Raw genomic sequence first — 24,477 nt, 5'->3', positions numbered from 1 at the left:
GGCTGCTCTTTCATGGAGACCTTTAGTATGCCCATAACCCTAGCATACCTCCCCCCATACACACATATAAGGAAGGAAGCCTTCCCTCTATGTGATGAGTATCTCCTAACTTCTAAGATAATGAACAGGATAAATGCTAACAAACTGACGAGTTGCTGAGAAAAATGGATGCTTCCTTTGTGAGTGAGACTCTGAGAGTGAGTAGAACACTTACTGGGCTAGGGATAGAATCAGGATCCAGCTTCTTCTGGGGCTGTGGTGGACCAGCCAGCTGTGCAGGACCTCCGGGGAAGCCTCCCGGGTAAGAAAGTTGGGCGCCTGCCATCTGGGGGCCAGAGTTGGCTGCTTGGAAAAAATTTAAAGAGAAATGACTATCATCCCAAATCCAGCATGTAAGACTTGTGACGATATTATGCTGTTCAGTCAAGCATGTTGTATTTTTCATCTTATTAAAAAAGGCAAGGAGTCAATTATGAATGTGGTTCCCCATTTCTTTGCTCTTGCCAAAACTCTTCAAACACTACCATTTCTTAAAAGTAAGTGATAAATACCTAGTAACATAGGAACAAAGCTGATTTTCAGTTAAGGGTTCCCCCGGGTAACCCAAAGCATTTCCCTGCACCCTGTCTACCTTACCCTGCTGTGGAGGATATCCAGCACCCAGGGTCTGGCCTGGAAGAGGTGGGGGCTGGTACTGAGAATTTGGAGGAGGAGGCCCAGAGAGCCCGTCTGGCCTGTACATTGGTGGAAGCAAAGGTGAGGCACCAGGACCATTGAGTGTGGTGGGTGGTGGTGGAAGAACTTGAGATCCAGGTTGCAAAATGGATGGCTGTGGAGGTCGTGGAGGAGTCTGCACTGATGTGGCTGACAGAGGGCCAGGGGGTCCCTGGCTTGGAGGAGCCATGCCTGAACCTGCGTGAGAAAGAAGACCAGCCCACTTAAATACCACATTTCTCAACTCTCTGACTTCTGCAAAGTACACGACAGAGATGCTTGTTTTCCTGACATAAAGCAAGAGGACACCCTTAGAAATACATGTTTGGGGTTTTTTTTTTTGCCACAAATTGAAATCTTCATTCAGAAAACAGAACAAATACTATTTTACACAACTGGGATTTTTTTTTTAGGACAGGGTCTTGCTCTGTCACTGAGGCTGCAATGCAATGGCAAGATAATGGATCACTGTAGCCTCAACATCCAGGGCTCCAGTGATCCTCCCACCTCAGCCTCCCAAGTAGCTAAGACTACAGGCACACACCACCATGCCAAGTTCATTTTCTTTTTTTTGTGTGTGTGTGTGTGTGGAGATGGGGTCTCATGATGTTGCTCAGGCTGGTCTCAAACTCCTGGGCTCAAGCAGTACTTCCTCCTTGGCCTCCTGAAGTGCTGGGATTATAGGTGTGAGCCACCATGCCTGGTCTGGAAAATTTTTAAAAGGTAAAAGCAACATTTATAATTTAAGTGAGGGAATTCATAGGATAAATTTTAACTCAGTTGTGTAATTACATGATATACGCATTAATTTAAGAATTTGTATCTGGTACAAAAATCTAGAAAATCATATAAAAATTCTATTACATAACAAGCATTACTCAGGTAAATTGCACATTCAATAAATTATTTGCATCCTGTGCGTGACTTGACCAAACAAATTTCAGAATTAGGTAGAAATAACCAGAGAGAAGAGAAGGGCCACCAACATGCTCTCCAATCATATTGGAAACAGCTGTAAAACCAGATTATGTTTCCTTTCTCTGATTATGGGAAACTGGGTTGCTTCTTTGGAGACTTACCCATTTTGAAATGAGTAAAAGACAGAAAATAGAGGGGTTTTAATCACACTTCAGAAAACTAATTTTAAGTAACATGAAAATATTCTTCATCTAGATAAATGGCCAACTGTGCTGTCATTACAGTGGAGCTTTCCACGACTCATAGGATATACAGCATTTCTGTTGATGTAAATCTCAGTACTGTGACTCTTTCCTCTCTTATTCTTCTCTTTTCTGCCTCACAACATCTGAGCTTCCATTCTTTCCATGATCTAAACACATAATTAAAATGCACTGTGAAACAATGAATACTATATTTCTGATTTGGGGGCCCCATCACAAACAATACAAGGTTTAAATTATCCTTATTTTATTTCTTAAAATAATTTCACTGTTCTAATGCTTATTTATTAAGTCAGGATTTTTTGTCTTTTTTTATTGTTCAATCATTGAATGGAAGGTATTCTGAGGGTCCTTCAATTACCTTGAAATAAGTGGTAGCATGATCAAGAAAACAATTAACTATAGCCCTACATAAGATAGATGCTTTATTATTAAAATGTCCAAATACTACTTCAACACAGTATGCCCTAGTTACATCTATTTTAAAAATGAAGAAAACCTCTCTCATTAAAAATAACCAGGACACAAGGCAGTCAATAAACACTAACAATAAAACTATTACCATAGCTGTTGATCTGCATAGCACTGAGCTGGCTGCCCAGCTGGGTGACAGATGAAGTGGACATAGGACTTGGGTAAGATGATTGTGCAGAGGGTTGGTATGGTGCATATGAGGATGCCACATTGTTGACAGGTGGAGGGCCTGGAAATCTGAGCAAGGAAAACAGGATGTTAAACAGTATCACAGCATCTCAAGCAAATGACATACAACAATGTAATTAAATAAGCCTGTCTAGTGGGCCTAGGAAAATGACTGATATTATACACTAAATCTTTAATTAAGCTTGACGTGAGCTCAATATGATCATGTAGCATCATCTTATATTTATGCTTACATGCTGAACATACCGAGATAGAAAAAAAAAATCCTACTGTGAGCATAAAACCAGTTCTGGAAATCAGTTTGGGAAACTGAGCCCACCAGAGCCTTATCTATACTAAAGTTAACCATCAGTAGAACGAAAATCAAGAAAACAATACAGCCAGAAGCAGTGGCTCACGCCTATAATCTTAGCACTTTGGGAGGCTGAGGTGGGAGGACAACTTGAGCCCAGGAATTCAAGACCAGCCTGGGCAACATAGTGAGACCCTGTCTCTACGAAAAATAAAACAAAATAAAATAAAAAGTTAACCAGGAGTGGTGGCACTACTTGGACAGTTGAAGTAAGAGGATCACTTGAGCCCAGGAGGTCAAGGCTACAGTGAGCTGAGACTGCGCCACTGCACTCTAGCCTGGCAACAGAGCCAGACCCTGTTCCAAAGAGAAAAAAAAAAAATCTAAAAAGTACATCATGCTTTACCTTTGATTTAGCTTGAACTTATTAGACATTTATTTTTTTCTTGTTCTGCATTAAACAATGGCCGCTATCTGGAGAGTGTACCTAGCATGGTTAATCTGCCAAATGAGATTAAAGCCTGCCTGAGAGTCACATTATAAATTCTTATGAATTTTAAATAAAATTGAATTTTCCCAAATGGTATACTCTGCTTTCGATTTCTCTGTAAACTGGAAACTATTTCCCCATGGCCCATATCTTGCCTTCTGCCTCCTACTGCCATTGAGAGGTTAGGAGCAGAGCCTGAGGGAAGCCACTGCTTGCCTAAAGTCTCACAATTTATTTGTGACAACACTAGGACCAGCGTTCTTCCAGGTCTTCAGTGAGTGCACTTTTCAAAGCATCACACTAATTTTATGTTGTCATTTTTCTCCATATGTTTAAATTGATTATTACAAACAAAACAGAAAATTAACCTTCCAACCATTACTCTGAGTGAACGACATTTAGCATATTTGCAGAATAATATCTCACACTTTGAGATAAATAGGTGAGTGATGAAAACGCTCTTTTCCACTCATACCTCTGAACAGCTTATTTCTGCAGTCTATGTTTCATAGGAAGCTGGAATTGACTTTGTAATTTAGGACTCTTCTGTAATGATGCAGAAAAGCCTGCCTAATAAAATACATGTTGCAAGAAAAAAAAAGAAAGAAAGAAAATGCTCTTTCCATTGTACCCACAAGTACAAGCTATCCTATAGCAGAAAATTATCTAGAAATGATTGAATGAATAACACTGTAACCCAAAAATATTGTTAAACAAAACTATCCAATTTCTCTCCTGTCAAATTTTCCAAAAACCCCAACACAGTTAGACTAAGCACCGTTTGACTTAAATACTTTTTGGAAGAAAATGAATAAAAGAAAATACAAACATTAACTTTTCACAGTAAAAGTGTTCTTTATATCTCTAATCAATTAATGATACTGGTGACACACAAGCACAAAAAATCTAATTCTAGTCTCACATGACACATTTAAAATATGTTGTGATCACTAAAAAAATGATTTCAAGAATTATATTAAAGGTCTGTTTTGTAAATCCATTGTTTCCTAAGATAAAAACATTTCTTCTTTTTAAGAAATAATACTTTGTCATCTTTTAAAAAAACTTTGTCCGCCAGGCGCGGTGGCTCACACTTGTAATCCCAGCCCTTTGGGAGGCTGAGGCAGGTGGATCACGAGGTCAGGAGATCGAGATCATTCTGGTTAACACGGTGGAACCTCATCTCTACTAAAAATACAAAAAATTAGCCGGGCGTGGTGGCGGGTGCCTGTAACCCCAGCTGCTCGGGAGGCTGAGGCAGGAGAATGGCGTGAACCCCAGAGGTAGAGCTTGCAGTGAGCCAAGATCACATCGCTGCACTCCAGCCTGGGCGACAGAGCGAGACTCCGTCTCAAAACAAACCAACAGCCAAAAAACTTTGTCATAGGGAATAAATGAAGTAATTACACACAGGCAGAATACACATGTACTACAGAATGTATTCATGGATGCAGTGAGGTACGGTTACACACTTTGGATTTGATAAGCAGAAACTGGGGATGCTGCATTTATATGGAGAAAAAAGCCCCCCAAAACAATGTCAAAGGTGTTTCATAAATGTTAATACTTTTAAATATACAATTCCGTGAATCATTTTTTGTTTTTACAATACAGGTAGGACAAAATATATTTCAAACAGGAGTTATAACACAAGCAGCTTCAAGTATTTTTTTTTAACTTAACAAAAGTTAAGGATTTAAGGATTTAAAATAGAGAATGAGAGACTGTATAACCATCAGTTATTACTTTCAATCCATAAATGCCTACTTATCATTCAGTGCCTAACATATAGCCCAGGAGTTAGGTTTCAGAAATTCACAAACATATTATTTCTTTCTGACCAACTTAAATATGGTAAGTTTTAAATAGATTTGGTTTTTAAAAGCAATTATTATCAATTTTAAAATAAACAGAATAGTATTAAATGGCTAACAAAACCCTCACATAAATGAGGAAAGCGATGAAAGAACATCTTAAATATACAAATTTGTTTAATTTAATTTTTTTTTTTTTTTTGAGATGGAGTTTCATTCTTGTCGCCCAGGCTGGAATGCAATGGCAAGATCTCAGCTGCAACCTCCGCCTCCCGGGTTCAAGTGATTCTCCTACCTCAGCCTTCCGAGTAGCTGGAATTACAGGCACGCACCACCACGCCCAGCTAATTTTTGTACTTTTAGTAGAGACAGGGGAGACAGGGTTTCACCATGTTGGCTAGGATGGTCTCAATCTCTGGACCTCGTGATCCGCCCACCTCAGCCTCCCAAAGTGCTGGGATTACAGGCGTGAGCCACAGCGCCCCGCCCATATTTTTTAGCTTCATTGCTTTATTCAAAATCACATAGCATGTCGTACAAAGCAGAGGTGGGAATCCAAGTCCTCCTGCCATAGCACAGAAACCTGGTGTACCACTATAGCTAAGCCACTTAATCTCTGTAGCTCGAAGCTTTCAAATTCTGAAAAAGAGCAAGTAAAATGGAATGATCCCTTTTTTTTCTTTTTTGCTATAATGTTAAAATGAAGAACCATACAGAGTTAAATAAATGTTTCTCATGTTGACTGCCTTTATTTAACACGGCTCTAGACTGAAAAACATTCAATTATATATTTTAATTTACGGTTTCATTGAATGTCAAGTATGTATTTTAATTTACTGTTTCACTGAATGTCAGAGAAGGGCAGATTCACCATCAGAAAGAATTCAATAAATAATTACTACCAGATTATTAATAAAACCTGAAAATTTAGCCTCGATTTAATCCTAATCCTCTGTAGAGTTGACTCCGTTTTCTGTGGCCTGTTCAACTTCAAACACTTCCCATTTTCAAGTTTGCAACAAATTGCTCAAGAAATGAGATGTATGCTGAAGTTTGTATGTGGAATTAAGATGCCAAATTTTTCAAAATCTGATTGAAACAAAATCAGAATTTTGAATACCTAGCCCATAGAGTAGAAAAAATGAAAGTTCCACCACATCCTAGCATCGTTTCCCACATTAAATAAAATTGAAGAAAAAACAACTACTTCTCATATTTTTATTGCTCCTTCATCTTTTGTTGCAATCAATTTCTTAGTAGATTCACACATATCAGCTTCAATTTGGGAAGATGGGTCCCCTGTTCCCTCAAATTCACTGTTTCTTCATCAGAATACATCACTTACAATTGATTGATTGAATTTTTATCTTATAATTTAAAACACTGATTTTTAGGTTGCAGATTTTATTTAATATCCTACCCAGTAGTAACTCTATGTAGATAACTTTAGCACTGCTTGCCAAGTTTAAGACATTTATTCTTCCTCAGTCAAATCAAAAAGACAAATAACTAGGTACGACTTTTAAATTTTATAAAACATTATATTTAAAATAGCAGTATTTTAAACATAAAAATTTTATATGTTAAACTCAAATCAACGTAGTAACTTTTTTATATCTTGTTTCTATTTGATAATTTAGAAACAGTAAAATTAAAATATTTCTTTGGTATACTAAGTACAAATGACACAGATAAAATGCTGGAATTCCCATTGAAAAGTCATATGCCATCTATGCTCTTTGACAGCCTCTGTCATCAGACTGGTGTGATTCACCTGCACAATCACGGTGCACTTTACCCTTGCATTGCGCTACATTCACAGAATCGTGTCCCATGAGGGCAAGGCAGCAGGAAGGCTCAGCCTGAAATACTACACTTTTCCCTGACTTTTTCACTTTTTAACCCCAATTCTAACCTTCAATCCAGTATGCAAGTTGTAGTAAGTGAACAGTAGAAGACAGGGAGTAAAATCTGTCAGTACTTCCCTAGGAATCACCATAAAAGCAGCTTCTTTAAGCTGTCAAGAGATTCCTGAGCTGTCATGAGTAACTACATTGAGCTCTAAGGATGGACATGTTATAAACAGTGGACTTTTCAGCCAATGGAAATGATACTGACAAATGCTAAGGTGTTGAGTCCATGGGCACTGTGCACTGGGAAAGGTACTCTGCATGCGTTAATCATTAAAATCCTCAAAACCATGTATTATTGTTAAAATCGTCATGAGCAAACCGAGGCACATAGAGGTTAGGTAACTTATCTAGCTAGTAACCGTCTAGGCCAAGATAAGCAAACATGTCCTGACTCTAGAGTCCTCCGCTCTTCACTGGGCCAGACCCTGTGCTGGGCTCACAATCACAAAGTTAGGGCCTGCTTGATGGCAAAGTCTATGGTTTACTCACTCCTAAGCAACCTACTCAAGTGAAATAAATGGCAATAAACAAAACAAAATCAATTCCAGGCTAATACCAGTGACCAAAACATTTTTCTAAACTTGAAACCAGCTGTTCAATCTCTGTATTTCTTTTAAAAAAAAAAAAAAATCTGAGATGCCTGGAAGTTCACAACAATAATTTTTTTTTTTTTTTTTTTCATTCCTTGAGACAGGGTCTCCCTCTGTCGCCCAGGCTGGAGTATAATAGCACAAACACAGTTCACTTCAGCCTTGACCTCCTGGCCTCAAGCTATCCTCTCACCTCAGCCTCTGAAGTAGCTGGGACCACAGGTGCATGCCACCATGCTTGGCTAATTTTTTAAATTTTTTGTAGTGATGGGGTCTCATCATGTTGCCCAGGCTGTCTCGAACTCCTGGGCTCAGGCGATCCTCTCGTGTCAGCCTCCCAGAGTGTTGGGATTACAGACGTGAACCACCACACCCAGTAATGATGAATTTTTCTAGGTCTTCTCCCCTTTACTTCTGGACTGAGAGTTCTATATCCTCATTTTACAAGTAAGGAAAATGAGGACGGGCATGGCCAAGGAACTTCACCAGTGTCCACAGGTGGTAAACTGCTTGAACCAGAAGAGGCATCTTGCTTCTCCGTCTTTTTGCTCTTCCTCTCTTGCCTTTCTATCACTCTTCTGAGACTCAGGGCAGTAGGGTCAAGTCCCGAGTAAGGCCCTTTGACTTCTTGCTCTAAGCTTAAACTACTATCACACTTAATGACCTACCCAAAGCATCCCATAGCTACCATTTCAACCGGCAAATGTTATCATGACAAACAAGAGCCAGCAAGTGCCAAACTCACAAATGCCCTGTAGGAGAATTAACCTGATGACTTAAAAAAATCCCGGAGGGAGTTTTCCTATTATGGAGGACTATAGGCTTCATGAAAGACCATGACTAAAAGGCTTCACCATTAGGAGGGTCTAGAGTCACATCTAGGGGTTACTGCCCACCCCTCCCCACCCCCAAACCTTGCTACCTGGGAAGGAATCTGAGAAATGAAGCCTCTGGGTAATCCTTGGAGAAACTCCAAAGCAAACACTGCCTGTGGCTTGGCACTGGCGTGGCACAGGTTCTCGGCAGCTACACCTCACCGGATAAACAATAATGGGATTTCTAACAAGGAAGGTTTGATGCTGGCTTCTTTCCCAGGGACTAGTCCCTAGTGGGCTGCAGGCTCTAAATATTTCATACATCTTGGCTTCTCCAGGCCTGCTTCCAACTTTTCTCTCCCTCAATTTATTATAAACACAAACACAAGATTTATTTCCTGTGTTGTTTTTACTACAGCTCTGCCTTTTGAGAATCCCTCACTGGCATCTGTGTGCCTTCCACATCAAGCTCCTAGACTTTACCATTGGCAACAATCTGATTTAATTTTAAAACATTTATTAAGCACCCATTGGCACTAAGCTCAGTTCTGTGAAGGATCCAAGAAAATAGAATGATTTAAAATTTTATTCAAGAATATAGGCCGTGGGCATCTAAAGGAATTAGAAATTGACATGAAATTCTAAAACAAACTGAACATAACTCAAAACTAAAATGTATGGTACTGACACAAGTACTTTTTGATACATTTTAAAATACCTACTAATATTGTCTTTTTCCTTCATAACTTTTCTTGTTTTTTTTTTTGAGACAGGGTCTCACTGTGTTGCCCAGGCTGGAGTGCAATGGCACAGTCATAGCTCGCTGCAGCCTTGACTTCCCGGGCTTACAGGATCCTCCCATCTCAACCTCTCCAGTAGCTAGGACTACAAGCATGCGCCACCAGGCCGGCTAATTTTTTCTATTTTTGTAGACACGGGGTCTCACTACGTTGCCTAGGCTGGTCTCAAACTCCTGGGCTCAAGCCATCTGCTCAACTCAACCCCTCAAAGTGCTGGGATTACAGCCGTGAACCACCATGCCCAGCCATAACTTTTCCTATTGCTTTGTTTCCTAGGGCAGTTATCTAATAGATCCTTTCAGGGATGTAGACATTTTAGTCAAACTTTCAACCAATAAACATATAAGCTTAGAAGGTATTTCTGAAATCATATTAGTTGAATATACAAACGAAGGCTGGAATCTACCTAGCTCACCTTTGTTGAGGGTGACCAGCAGCATGAGCTCCATTCTGACCAAACTGATGGGGCCCAGGAGGTGGAGGACCCGGAGGCAACATTCCCCCAGTGGCAGTGACCCCCAAAGGCCCTGCTGGCTTCATCATACCTGCAAGAGAGGGGCATGAATTTAGAAGTGCATTAAAGTACAAAGAGAGATGAAGCAAAGTCATTAGGTTAAAAATGAAAACTAGGTGGAGGAGGAGGGAAATAAATGGATTAGAACAAAATCTCTTTCAAGCTTAACCATCACCTACAGACCTGTCAATACCAGGCTCTGGCATGAGTATTTGACTATCATAATGATGAAAGAGCAGAAAAGAAGGGAACCATTTTATCACTAAACAGAAACTAAAACAGAAAAAAATAAATTTGCATATGACAGAGGCATTTGATAAAGCACACTATCACGCAAAGAATACTAGAACGCGCAATGAAAAACGGCAGTTAGATATCAGAAATAAACCTGGAAAAAGCAGGAAGGGTCATGGTAGAGCATTCTAACTATAACTAAATGGGGCATGGGGGAGAACACTAGAAATGCCTTTGACTTACAGCACAACAAAAGCAGATGGGGAGTAGGGTCTATCTTTCTAAAAATCCTGAGCACTTCCTTCAGAGCTTAATAATTTTTCCAGGATCCTAAATAGCTGGATGATAAACAGCTGGGGGACTGCTCACTGAGAGTCAGACTCATCATGCTTGCTCAGACAAAATATGGGACCACATGCAATTAATGAATGCTTCTGGGAATGACTCTTTTCATTTATTAGCAGCTCTTCTCAAATAGAGACCTTTAAAGACTTCTCTTTGGAACTGTCTTCAGACATTTCTGTCTATTCTTCTCGAGAAATTGCAATAGAGGAGAGAAATCACTAGGCTTGGATTAGAGCAGTTCAAGGCCCCACATGGTTACTTATTAGTTGTATGACCCTGGGCAAGAAGCTTATCTTTAAGGACCTCAGTTTTCTTCCTGCAAAATGAAAGTCTTAGACTAGATTACCTGAGACCTCTTCTAGTTTCTAGAAAGAAAAAAAGAGAAAAACTTCAATTCTTCTATCTGCTCTCTCCACTTGCTTGTTTTCACTTATTCAATTTACTTTTGACCATACCCTGCTCTCTGGCAAGGTCTTCGATGACCACCTAGCTGCCTGCTGTGCACTCCCCGCTTTCACTTCGTCGTGGTATTTCATATTAACGTTTCCTTTATTCCCTCAGATAGAAAGTTTATTCCCTTGGATAGAAAGGAATTGACTGATGACGTGTAGTCACCCAGGAAGAGTTTCTTATATTGTCATAATTGCTTTCGAGAGAATGCTTTCAGATGTTTGCATAATCTAAAATGACAGGTATCCACAGAAGTGCCAGTCTTCATGAATAATACTGAAACTTTTACAAGGTTTCTTCTCTTAAAATAGGATTCCTTAAACTGAGGACATTTTTATATTAATTCTATATAGTTTTACTTAGCAAATTCATATACCATTATTTTCAATAAATATTATCCTTATAACACTACATTTTAATACAAAGTTCTAAACCCCAAACCCAGCAAAGTTAGAAAAACATGAGACTTGCAGTCACAGACAACTTTGAATTTATGACTCTGATAAGATATTTTATTTTTCAGAGCTTCAACTTGTAATCCCATGTCATGGCAATAATATTCCCTAGCTCCAAGGATTGTTCTGAGAATTAAATGAAGCAATGGATATGGCAGTTTTCAAAACAGCTGTTTCATCTTCCCTGGCCATAGCCCCTGCTCTCTTTTCTTAAGCATTTTTATTCTAACAAAGCATATGCACCATAATTACAAACACATTTATATTTTCATTTTAAAAACATTATTTTGGACAAATGTAGGCAATTCACAACAGTAGCATTAATATATTTTCAACTTCAGTCTTCTTTTTTTTTTTTTTTTTTTTCTTTTTCTTATTTGCCTCCCGGCTCTCCAAAAATATTTCCCCCTTTTAAAAAATAAGTAGGATAATAGCAATTTTCGCGAAAACCCCTATAAACATGTCTAGAGAATTAAAAAAAAAAAACAGCTCTGATAGATGCAAGCAGAATTTATACATCAATCTTACTGTGCTCTCTCTTTTGTTTGGGAATCAACTCTATGACAATGATTCAAATCATTCTGTGGCATTCTCAAATCATTCTCATTATTATTCAACATACACTTAAGGTGCCTTTGAGCCATTTGAGAGAAGAGACAACCATGTAAACAAATCATTACAATGTCTTGTGATGACTGTTACAATATGCAGAGAGACTACCTAACTCTTCCAGGGGGAATTGAGAAGAGTTCAAAGAAGGACTGCTTGAGCTGAATCTTGAAGGAGAAGCAGTTTTCTTCATATAGAAGACAGGATAAGAAGGGATTCTAGTTAGAAGGCAAAGCTTGAGCAAAGACATGACAGAGATGGCACAATCAGGACAGGGGAAAGGCTTGGTGTGGAGAGGCTGGGAGGGAAAGTAGCCAGAGTGGAGGCTGTCCAGGTTGGCTGGGGTCAGACTGCAAAGTCCTATGTGTCACTTGCACTCCACCCCCAGGGCAAAGGGAAGTCAGTATCATTGATATCTGCAAAGTCATAGTCTTCCCCCAGCCATGTTATTGGCATTTTCAAAAGTACTCAAACACAAAGAGAATCAGGTTCTTTATAGAGCAGTATGAGAATTTTAATAGGAAAGGAACACCATGCAATGAGAATAAGCTGTTCTTAGACAAACTCCACCAAAAAAAAAAATCTAAGATCACAAGTTGGTCTCTAATACAGTGGCAGATACTATAGACCAGTAAACTCAACAATTCCAATCCCCTTCTTACTTGCTTTTCTATTAATATTAATACACCGTCTTGAGGTGGAAAAGTGAAAATTCCTAGACTGCCTTACAATTTGTTTTGCCTTGTGCTCTAAATTCAGCAAAGCAGCACACCTCTGGGAGACTCTGGTCAGCCTGGTGGCAGAGATGATTCTCCTGGGGGAGAAAGGTGGTGACTTCTGGTGGAATGGTCCTGCATGGGGAATGTTCACCTTCATGGACCACATACTCCCAAGTCTGGTTCTCTGCCTTTTTCTGATGTTTTGTTTCCTTCCTGATACCCTTTAACAAATCCCTTTCCACTAAAGGGTACTGTTATCAGCAAAGGAACACTGACCAAACCACATCACAGAAAAGCATGCCTTGAATTTGGTCCTGGACCTGACAAACTAAAACAAAAGTAAAAGCCATTTGTTGGGGGCAAAAATGTTTATCTAAAATAAACAAAGATAAGCTCCCTATTATATGGGTAGAATTGTAATGGCTATGGTCCCTAAAGCACCGTGCTGGATGGTGCACCTATATAAGCTCACTATTAGGAGCCCTATCACCACCCCACAGCCCCTGTCCTTGTTATAGGACATTAATAATTCTTAACTCTCTGTCTCCAGACCAGTGTCCTCAACCAAGGGCGATTTTGTCCCTAAAATAGGACATCTGGCAATGTCTGGGACATTTTTGGTTGCCACAACTCCCAGAAGGTTGGGGGAGGTACTACTGGCATCCAGTGGATAGAGACCAAGGATGCTACCAAATATCCCACAAGGCACAGGATGGCACCCTGCTACCCTCCCCCAACAAAGAATTCGTTGGCCCCAAATGTCAATAGTGCTGAAGTTGAAAAACCCTGCTGCAGAGAGCAGTACGCCCAGCTGTAACTACTTCTCCACACTTACTAATGTGCTATGTAGCTTTCTAAAATGTACATACATTGGATTGTGACCCTTCCCAGATTAAATCACTTCAGTGGCACTCTACTGCCCTTACAATAAAGTCTAAATTCCTTAAAATGATCCCACATTTCCCCACCAGTGGCATCTCTCACAGTTCCCATGCTACTCCCCAGCCATGCCAAATGTCTTGCAGGTCCTGAAAAGTACCGCCTTCCAATCCCAGCAAACTGCCTCCTGACCTGGCCAATTCTCACTCATGTTTCAAGGCATTCCCTCCAGGAAGGAGCCCTTCCACCCTACGTCTTGTTCAGGCGCCCCTGCCGCGTGTTTCCATACCACCCTCTACTTCCTTTATAATAGTACTTCCCCCCAAAATTGTCATTGTTAATTTATTTAGTGCATTTCTCACTAAGTAAACACTATGAGGACTGAGATTAGGCTTATTTTATTCAATGTCATATTACCACAATTATTTTGTTCATCAAATAAATCTGTTAAATTTGTGGCTGGGTGCAGTGGCTCATGTCTGTAATTTCAGCACTTTGGGAGGCCAAGGCAGGAGGATGCCTTGAGGCCAGGAGATCAAGACAGCACTGGGCAACATAGTGAGACCCCATCTTTAAAAAAAAAAATTTAAAATTAGCTCGGCATGGTGGAGCACACCTATAGTAATAGCCACTTTGGAATCTGGGGCAGGAGGATCATTTGAGCCCGGGAGTTCAAGGCTGCAGTGAGCTATAATCTCGTCACTGTAATCCAGCCTGAGTAACAAAGCAAGACCCTGTCCCTTAAAAAAAAAAAGTGTTAGTATACAGCACTAGCTTTACAAAACCACAATGAATAGGCATAAATGGAGATATGATAATGTGAGCAACACAAAGCAAGAGTTAGCACTGGCCAGATCTACAGTGGAACAGATATTTTAAGGAATCACAACAAGTTTGCTTGTGTCTGTCAGGAGACCAATAAAAGGATCACTAAAAGGTTAGACAAGACACATGAAGACTGAAGATTAAGGTATCTAAGGTTATTCAGCACAGTATAATCAGAGATACAAGAGATGGGGTAATTTAGTGAAAGTCCTAAATAATTAAACCAAAACACCATAATATGCATAGAAAGGTATATTTGCAGAGAGTATAATAGCCTGGTTATTCATCTGATATTTAATATCCATTAAGTAAGGAGAAATCAGTTTAAATTAAAGTGTGAAGGATTTAATCCAACAAAGACAGCTTTTAAAAATACTGGTAAGGCCAGGTGCCGAGGCTAACTCCTATAATATCAGCACTTTGCAGGCCAAGGCGAGAGGATCACTTGAGCTGAGGAGTTCAAGACCAGCCTGAGAAACACAGGGAGATCTCATCTCTACCAGCTACTCGGAAACTCGGCAAGAGAGCAAAACCCTGTCTCAAATAAATAAATTAATTTAATTTAATTTAATATTGGTAAATACCAGAGTGTTTTGCTAATGAGTGCTACAGTTTGTCATTCACTTCATTGAATAAACATTTATAATTAGCTCAATTTAACCATTCCACTGTATACATATTTCAAAACAATATGTTGTACATAATATGTATGTATATATAGTTTTTTATTTGCCAATTAAAAAAAATTTTTTTAAAGCAGTCATGAGTGCCTTCTCTGCTCCAGGAACATCTACTATAGGAACATCTATTATAACACAGTATGGCAAATAGTATAGAGGCCTACAAAAGTATTAGAACACAAAAGTAGAATTCAAATTAGATTTGCATGGTATAAAAAAATCCCTCTGGCTCAGGAGTTGATGGTTTGGAAAAAGGCAGTATTGGAGACAGGGATAATAGTTACAAGATCATTTTAGTAATCCATGTGAGAGATGGATGGATTGAACAAAAAGAGTAACAGGAGAATGGAAAGGAGAAAGCAGGTAGGAAACCTGTTTACAATCACTCCAAAAAGATTTGGGAGACCAATTGCATTGGAGGAGGTAAAAACAAGGGAGAGGTGTTTTTGTGTGTTTGTTTGTTTGAGTCTCACTCTGTTCCCCAGGCTAGAGTGCAGTGGCATGATCTTGGCTTACTGCAACCTCCATCTCCCTGGTTCAAGAGATTCTCATGCCTTAGCCTCCCAAATAGCTGAGATTACAAGCATGTGCCACTACGCCTAGCAAATTTTTTTTTTTCTATTTTTTTAGTAGAGACTGGGATTCACCATGTTGGCCAGGTCAGTCTCAAACTCCAGGCCTTAACTGATCCACTTGTCTTGGTCTCCCAAAGTGCTAGGATTACAGGCATGAGCCACCACGCCCTACCAAGTTTGTTTTTGTTTTTGTTTTTGTTTTAAATAAAGTTTCTGGTGTAGATCACCAAATAAATGATGCTAATGAGTGAGATCTGAAATGCCAGAAAACATAGGCTTCCACAATGAATATGGAATTGTTTTGGGTATGGTGATTGTGACATGCCTCAACAAAGGTGGACAACTGGAAATATGGGTCTAGAGCAAGCTCTTCCAACCCATGGCCCACATGTGGCCAGGACAGTTTTGAATGTGGCCCAATACAAATTTGAAAACTTTCTTAAACCATTATGAGATCTTTTTGATTTTTTTTTTTTTTCAGCTCATCAGCTATTGTTAGTGTACTTTATGTGTGGTCCATGACAATTCTTCTCCCAGTGTGGCCCAGGAAAGCCAAAAGACTGGATACCCCTGGCCTAGAGCTTAGGAGAGGCATCTGGGCTGGAGAAATAGATCTGAGAGACAAGCACTTTCCGTGAATGATCCAGCTTAGGGAAAAATCTACAGAGTGGGAGAACAGTGGTGAAGATGGAACATGGAGGGAGAAGCAGCAACACTTAAGGGTCATGTAGAACCCCTTCCAAAGAAATGTCCAGAAAGCGACCAAAAAAAACAGGCACAATGGTTTACACCTATAATCCCAGCACTTTGGGAGGCGGAGGCAGATGGATCACTTGAGGTCAGGAGTTCAAGACAAGCCTGGCCAACATGGTGAAACCCCATCTCTACTAAAAATACAAAAATTACCCGGGCATGATGGTGGGCGCCTGTAATCCCAGCTACTCAGGAGGCTGAGGCAGGAGAATCACTAGAACCTAGGAGGCGGAGGTTGCAGTGAACTGAGATCGCACCACTACACCCCAGCCTGGTGGACAGAGGGAGACTCCACCTCAAAAAACAACAAAAGGATAGTGTCGTTGAAACCAAAGGAGAAAAGAGTTTCATAAAAATGAGAGTGGTAAACAGTGTCAAATACAAAAGAGGACAGACAGCGCAATGTCTTCTGCTTGAGAAATAGGACACCGATAGTCCTGGTGAGGGAAGTGGAAGTGTGGATGGGGTGACAAACTATGGAGTATAAACTATGCTGAGCCATGGAGGGAAGGAGAGATAAAGGTGGAGATCACCAAGCATAGTGAGTACTTTCTCAAGAAGATGCCTGTGAAGAGGGAAGGGTGAACAATACAAAGTGTTATACTTAGGTGTATATGCAGTTTGTTTTTTGTCTTCTTGAGAGATGTGGGTATGAATCCTAGTGCTACTACTTGCTATCTGTGACCTTAGACAAGTCACATGACACCACGACACCAGACATTCAGTTTTTTTACCTGCAAAAATAACTTACTGCATAGCACTGTATGAGGATTAAATAAGACAGTACAGGGAAAGCTTTTAGGGCCAGACTTCGATATATCATAAAAAAAGAATAATTTATAATTATCTTCATAAATAAATGCTGAGGAGAAATGAACCACCAGATAGAAAGTGGAGGGGTTAATGGTTTCTACAGGATCCAGTAAGGCAAGATTATAAACATTCTGGAGAGGACTGTCCTGAACAAGAAGAGGGAGGCTTCATCGGGACATCTTTAAAATCTGGGGAGGAATAAATCATAAGAGTGACTTTCCACAGGTAATTCACAATCTCAGAGCATCTTCTGCAGCATACTCTGTGTGGCTGCTAACATCAAGCCCCACTACAGGGAGTCCTTACCCCTTGCTGACTTTGCACTATATACATTCTACCTGGCACAGCCTGGATCCCAGATATCTGAGCTAGTTCCAGTGAGTCCTGAGAGTTACTCATTGATTTATACAAGGTCCATTTGTATAAAGAATTGTACAAAGAATTATCCTCACATATAACTGATGGGCAGATTAATCTAGGGCCAATCCTAGACAAGGATACATAAATTTAATTCATTTATAAATTTAATTCTTTTTTTATTCAATGTTTACAATAACCTTACACCACTAATTAACAGCAAGAACAAGACTCACAGTAAAAATAAAACAGGAAGTGTTTGTTTTAGTCTATATTTAAAAACCAAACTTGTATTCCATGCAATAACCAAACTAGTGATGTAGAGTTCTGCTATGAGAGCCTTTTCCAAATGATCCTGTAATCTCAAGCCATTTCATTATATAATGATCATTCAATGCTTTCAAATCTCCTCTTTCAGAACATCTTACATCTCTGAGCCTGAGAACTAAATAATCACATACAAGTCAAAATAACACACTTTACCTGTTGGAGATGCTGTGTGCGACGGATCCCCATAGTGCCCATAATGAGGTGGAGAAAGGCCTATTCCAGGCTGAGGCTGAGAATATGGGGGTGTAGCCACGTAACCTTGTTGACTCATTATGAAAATATCATTCCAAAGGATAAATCTACAAAAGAACTCTGCAACAGAGAAACAAGAAACATGTTACCAAGAGAGTTTGTCACTTAAAGCTATTAAAAATATAAACACTGTTAATACATGTTTATGATGGTTTGAAGAAAAGTACAATTATCAGGTACATGAGAAACCTTTGTATTATACAATGCATCATTATCCCCTAAAAAGAGTCTAACCATAGCTCTCTGAAATTCAGTAAATCACTTCAATAATTCTGGGCAAATTCTCAAGCATGAGACCTGAATAACAGCTCCCAACCACTTTTTTAAGGGAAGCCTGAAGCATTTTGCAGATAGTCTCTCATAAGTGTTCCTATGATTTTGTGCTTTTGGTTTCCATGGTCACATTTCAGCACAGAGCACACCATGCCATTCAACTGACTGACCACCATAACTGCCAGTAGTCTGCAATTAGATGTTTTATGACTTATGTCTTTTTAGTGCTCCTCTAATTAGTTATTTTAATCTAGTCATTAGGACAAAGAGAAATCATAGTCCAACAAACATAGCAACAGATAAAGTTGATAATAGGCTTATTTTATGAGTCATAATTAGACCAAGCCAGGTGGTCACTATATCCACTTGAGTATTGTCAGTGGTTTTTCAAAGGCGACAGAATTTCTTTCTAATTTAAATGATATCACATCTCTAAGAACATATGCACCTATATTTAAGGGACTAAGGAAAAAAAGTGTAATTTTGTAAGTGTGTAGGCACACACATCACAAATATAACAGACTCATCTTTATTCTTTTTTTTAATCTTGATTCTAATCAGAACCCAATTTTGCTTTAAATTTTCCATTTTTTCCAGGTTTTAACAAAAAAAGAGATTTTCATAGGACTGATGATTTAAAAAAAAAAATTTTTAATATGGCAGAAAATGCTTTGAATCCTGGCAAGAGAAGTGGGTTTTCATTCTATATCTGCCATTTAACTGTGTGACATGGAATGAGCTGAAGAACCTCTCTAAGCCTCAGTTCCTTCTTTTAGGAAATGAAGCCTTTTCAGATTTCCACTGATTCTACAATTTATCTCCAGTTTATTTGCCCCATACAGGTATATTCTTCCTTTTGTTCTTTTATTTGCTACAATTGAAGATAAGAGATCGGTGGTACCTGCTAAGACTTAGAATCTGTCTATACTCAAGAAATAACATCTCAAATTTAAAATGTGAAGCCTAAAATTTGTGATTTGATTTTGTTTCCATATTAAACTATAAGTTTCCAAAATAAAAGCAACCATGTAAAAATACTGTGAGATCACTTCCTTCTGGGAAGAGGAGAACTGAAAAGGAGGAGAGAGGCAGGCAAAGGCCTTCTGGTCCACTTTGTTCCTGACAATCCTTTTTTCCTCCGCCCACTTAGCAGAGAGAGACGTGGCAGCCTGAGCTTTGGTCAAGCTCATCCAACCAAGCAAGAGCACTTAGGAAGTCGGCACGAACACACCTAAGTAGCAGCCTGTTGCTGAGTGACAGAAAAGAGAGGCTGAGATGGTCACTCCAAAGAACAGGAAGCAGCCAGGTCCCTCTGAACTGGTACTGAGAGGAATCAGCTTCCTCACGCTACCCAGTTTGCCACGTCAAACTTCCTCACACAGAGCACCAAGTTAAAGAAACCTGACTCAGCTTCAAGCGGCGACATGGCAGAAAGACACTTGGCATAAGCAGGCCTAGGATCAAAATCTGGGGAGCCCCAATCCCAGAACGGCCCCCTGGCTCACTGTCACCCAGCAACTCTAGCCAAGGTGCACTTCTAACCCTGGAACAAGTTCGTATTTGGCCAGATCAGTTTCACTATTCGGATGTCCCGAAGCTTCAAGATATAGTTGCCATTTTCACCATGAATACATCCAACATTCCCTTCCTTCAAAAAAGGAAATAAAGTTGATAAGGAGACGAGAAAACCGCTGGCAATGACATTCGAATGGTGGTCACTGAGGATCCTAACTAGGCAGTTCCTGCATCCCAAGGCAAAAGGTGGGGGCGGGTAAAAAATGCCCACGCCCACCTCCTTCTCCCCCATCCCGCCCGCCCCACTATTAAACTGCACTAAAAGGCTAAAGGAAAAAAGAATGAGGTCTTCTCCCGCCGCCCCTGCCTCAGGTGAGCACCCGGTCTCCCGCCTTGTCCCCGGGCCGGGCGCGGCAACCCGCTCCGCTGTGCCTGGGCAGGGGCTGTCCCGCCTGAGCGCGTCCGCGGGTGCGAGGCTTTACCTGCTCCCGCTCCCGCACCCCGCGGGCTTCGGAGCGCCGGCGGCTCTGCGTCTACTGCCGGCAGCCCTCGGTGGCCCGGCTCCCGCTGCGGCCGCTTCTCCCCCGAGCCTCTTACCCGACCGGCGTCCCCTCAGCCTGGTCTCACGCTCGGAGTTGCAGCTGGGCTGGGAACTGCCACGTCAAACCCTCTCCCGGCTGCGCGCCCCCAGCGCCGGGCTTGGACCCGCTGCCGCGCTCCCGCCTGCGCACGCGCACAGCTACCGGCCGCTGCGGGGCGGGGCCACCGGACTGGCCCAGCGAGAGGCCGAGCGACCTCCCCCTTTTCGCTTTTTGCCTTTTTCCGGTTTTTTTGTTTTTTGGTTTTCTTTTTCCCGTCTTTTCTTTCCTTCCCCTCCCCCTACAGGTCAAAGCCTTTAACGTCGTGGCTAAATCAGAACCGTATTTTCTCCGCGCAGCCGGGTAGGAAGGAGGGGAGCGCGTTCATTCATTCTTCCATCAACAGGTTGCAGTTTTTTAAGCTCTTCATTCATTACGTATTACTTAAATAACTAATAGTTCAGGTACTGCACTACCGTTACATACAGGAAAGTACACGATCTGGACCTAGAGGAAATTACCGTTTAAAGGCGAATCTGGCACGTGTACACGCACATTTGATGACGTATCCGTGCAATGCACTACAGAGGAAGGAACGCTCAAAGCAGCCTGGCAACGTGTAACACGGGAGGAGTGGGGGATGGGGGAGATGTCCCAAAGGAAAAGTTTGGGAAGTGGGGTTTCCATTGATATTGGGGTTGTTAGCGTTCTGTATACTCCTTCGTCCGCATATTCCTTGTTTGTGAAGTAGGATGGCTGATCCCAGCCCCAAACAGGAATCTCTGCCTGTAAAAGCACCCAGTGTTTAGCTCACCGTCCTGAGACAACCCGCTCAGAAATAAAGGCAACCTATATGAGATCTGGAGCTTACCTCTCTATTTCACCCTAAAATCAGGACCATCTGGCTGGTTTCCCATCATCTTTCACTGCTAAATAGACATTCAGCCACCCCCGGGTTTGGTATAGCTACCACTTTGCTCAAACTTACAAAGTAAAAACCAGCCCGGTGTTGTTGTTTTTAACATGTACTTTCTTCTGAGCTACAAGAAAGCTATTTGACAAATACCTTTACTGATGAACTGCCTAGGTAAAAGCGTTCGTGGGGATGTTGCTACTCCTGAAATGCTACTTGAATTGTGCAGGAATTTTAAGTCATTCTAGCCATAAAAATTTATGGTCCCTTTTTCACACTCTTATAAGTTTTTAAGGCATGTGGCAAGGCACAGTGGCTCACACCTGTCATCCGAGCACTTTGGGTGGCCAAGCAGGGAGGATTGCTTGAGGCCAGGAGGCAGTGAGCTATGATCACACCACTGCATTCCAGCCTGAGCAACAGAGTGAGACCCTGTCTCAAGAAAAAGAAAAAAAGATTTTAAGGTGAGATATCCTGCCTACATCCAGCTTCAACACTGATCAGGTTTGAAAAACCACACTGAAAATTTTGTTTCAAATTGTTTCTTGTATTCTCAATGTGATGAAAATGTTTGGTGGAAGTTTAGGAAGTTTTGGCCAGTGTTGAAGCAGTACAGCTTGTAAAAGCAGTGAAAGAAGTTGTCATATAACAGCTACATTACAAGGAGCGAGTGAAGCTATGATACAAAGATAGGAGAGAGTAAAGTCAGAAACAGTCACACCATGTGATGACCTGCCTGACTTGTTACTCCTATAAAACCACTACATTTGAATTGTAAATACTTCCTTACCTCCTGCTCAGGTACCAAACTTGTCTGAAACCAGGACAATTTGTGGTTTCAATTCTAAAACAGTTTTTAATTCCTCAATGTTAAAGCTGGAAGGGACTTTAGAGATATGAGTATTCAACTCAATATTCAGTGAGAACTGAATTCAATTTAATCATCTAATAGATTAATAGACAGGTTTATTGAGAAAATTTAAATGACTTACTAGTCATTTATAGCTAGTTGGAAGTCATCCCTTCCAATTCCAAAGCTCTTTTCACTTCCCTATGCTTTTTTTTTTTGAGACGGAGTCTCGCTCTGTCACCAGACTGGAGTGCAGTGGCGCAATCTTGGCTCACTGCAACCTCCACCTCCCGGGTTCAAATGATTCTCCTGCCTCAGCCTCCTGAGTAGCTGGGATTACAGGCGTGCACCACCACGCCCGGCTAATTTTTTGTATTTTTAAATAGAGACAGGATTTCACCATGTTGGTTAGGCTGATCTTGAACTCCTGACCTCGTGATCTGCCCACCTCGGCCTCCCAAAGTGCTGGGGTTACAGGCATGAGCCACCGTGCCTGGCCAAACCTCCCTATGCTTTTTACCTTCTGATACTCTGATTTGCTGTTCTCTTTTAACTGGTTCTGCCTTTTTCTCCTGTGACTGCCTTATATTCAAGTTCTCAAATAAATATTAACTGACTGCATAGTTCCACCAACAGTTGGAGTTACTTGTCACCAATCTCTTTTTTAAATGAAATGGGCTTCTGGTTTGCATCCTGCTTCTCTTGTCCTGTCCCCAAGTGCCCATGCCTTAGGTGATGAACTCCTAACCTTTTCCTGTGATTGGGTCCCTGGCCTTCAGCAGCCCTGAGGGTTGGCGCGGAGTCTCAGTCTTCCTTGATCTGACCCATCCTGTTGCCACCTGAGCTTAACCTCTGATGTTCCATATGTAATTAACTTAGTTTCCCAGGTAACCATATCCTGTTTGAAAGATGAGGTCACAAGGACCTCACAATGCCCATGTACTGGAGTTCTATGTTCTATGTTCCAACTTTTAAAGGGAAAAAAAGAAGAGAGTCAACTATGCATAAGACTGTATATAGAGAGAAGGAATTTCCTGACAATGCTTAAGATTTCTTCTAATTGGCAACCTTTTGAAGGTTATGATGCTCTAAGCATTTATGTAACTTACAAAGTTTGGAGGTTTCTGCTTCTAAAGCTGAAAACAGTTGGAAGAAGCTTTATTTAAAAAAAAAAAATTTAAGTGGCCGAATCCTGGACTATTTTAAATACCTGGAAATGGAGTAAATAAGGTCAAGTTACATGGGGGTGATGGAAAGGGCACATGGTAAGGTAGGCTGAGTAGCAGCTAATAACAGTAATGAAAGAGTTCAAGTAATACCCAAGGTGCTTCTAGAATTACTTTTTTGATATCTCAAATATCATGCTCTAAGTATGCTACGTCACATACAGCTTCAATCACAAAGTGGACAGTGAGACATCACACTGCTAACTCAAATTGACTCAGGTTTAAATCCTGACACTATCACTTACTACTAGCTGTGCAAGTTTTACTTATTCAACAAATGTTTATTAAGCACCTACTATAAACTGGATACTGTACTAAGAACTGTGAATACAGAGTCAGATGAGACACTGCCCTGGCTGTCAGAAGCTCATGGAATAGTGCAACGATCAGCCAGTGGCAGCCTATACACTATATTTGGCCCGCCCACCTGTTTTTGTACAGCCTTCGAGCTAAGAATGGCATTTTTAGTTTTGCATAGTTGAAGTTTTTTTAATATTTTGTGACACATGAAAATTATGTGAAATTCAAATTTCAGTGGCCATAAATGAGTTCTCTTGGAACACAGCCATGCTTTTCTATTATCATATATTCTGTGGTTGTTTTTGTACTGTAAATGTTAAAGTAGTTATGACAGAGACCACAAGGCCTGCAAAACCTAAAATACATATTATCTGGCCATTTACAGAAAAAAGTTTGCTGCCCCCTGGTCTGGCAGGATGTACAATTACAATATAGTTCATTTTCATTCTATGAGGAGACACAGGTTGCCATGAGAACATGTAAGAAGGGACACTTAACCCAGATTTGGAAAATGAGTGACATCTCCCTGGTGGAGGTGGCACCTGAGCTGAGGACCCGAGGACAGTAATAAGGCCAAAAAAAAGGGTGAAGAGCAGCAGGGAATAGCATGAGTGAGTTGAGGAAGATGAGGAACATAGGGCATTTAGAGGTGCTAAAATTCCCGTACAGCTTGGATCTGGGTTTCTAAAGGAAATGAGATTAGGCAGGTAGGGTAGGGTAGCTCATGGATCCCTCAAAGGCACTGGAAAGGGAATGAAAC

At 40.8% G+C, this 24,477-nt stretch overlaps 1 protein-coding gene across 4 annotated transcripts in view; it reads right to left on the bottom strand.

Annotated features, from left to right (window-relative positions):
• SEC24D (SEC24 homolog D, COPII coat complex component) overlaps positions 1 to 23,350 on the bottom strand; it is a 113,058-nt gene extending 89,708 nt beyond the window's left edge. Inside the window, exons 1-6 of one of the 4 annotated variants that reach the window (XM_050792335.1) lie at positions 22,940 to 23,350; positions 17,964 to 18,122; positions 9,688 to 9,817; positions 2,458 to 2,606; positions 637 to 912; positions 215 to 345 (exon numbers count right to left, since the gene is read on the bottom strand). In XM_050792335.1, the coding sequence (XP_050648292.1) occupies positions 215 to 345; positions 637 to 912; positions 2,458 to 2,606; positions 9,688 to 9,817; positions 17,964 to 18,081 (804 nt within the window). In that variant the 5' untranslated portion in view covers positions 18,082 to 18,122; positions 22,940 to 23,350. Of the gene's footprint in view, positions 1 to 214; positions 346 to 636; positions 913 to 2,457; positions 2,607 to 9,687; positions 9,818 to 17,963; positions 18,123 to 20,332; positions 20,588 to 22,939 lie in introns of those variants that run through there. The other 3 variants (XM_050792337.1, XM_050792338.1, XM_050792336.1) reach the window with 3 other exon arrangements.
• Positions 23,351 to 24,477: the final 1,127 nt, after the last annotated feature.

Source organism: Macaca thibetana, chromosome 5 (genome assembly GCF_024542745.1).
Source record: "Macaca thibetana thibetana isolate TM-01 chromosome 5, ASM2454274v1, whole genome shotgun sequence".
NCBI classification, from domain to species: Eukaryota; Metazoa; Chordata; class Mammalia; order Primates; family Cercopithecidae; genus Macaca; species Macaca thibetana.
This window is presented reverse-complemented; position numbering and strand designations above follow the sequence as displayed.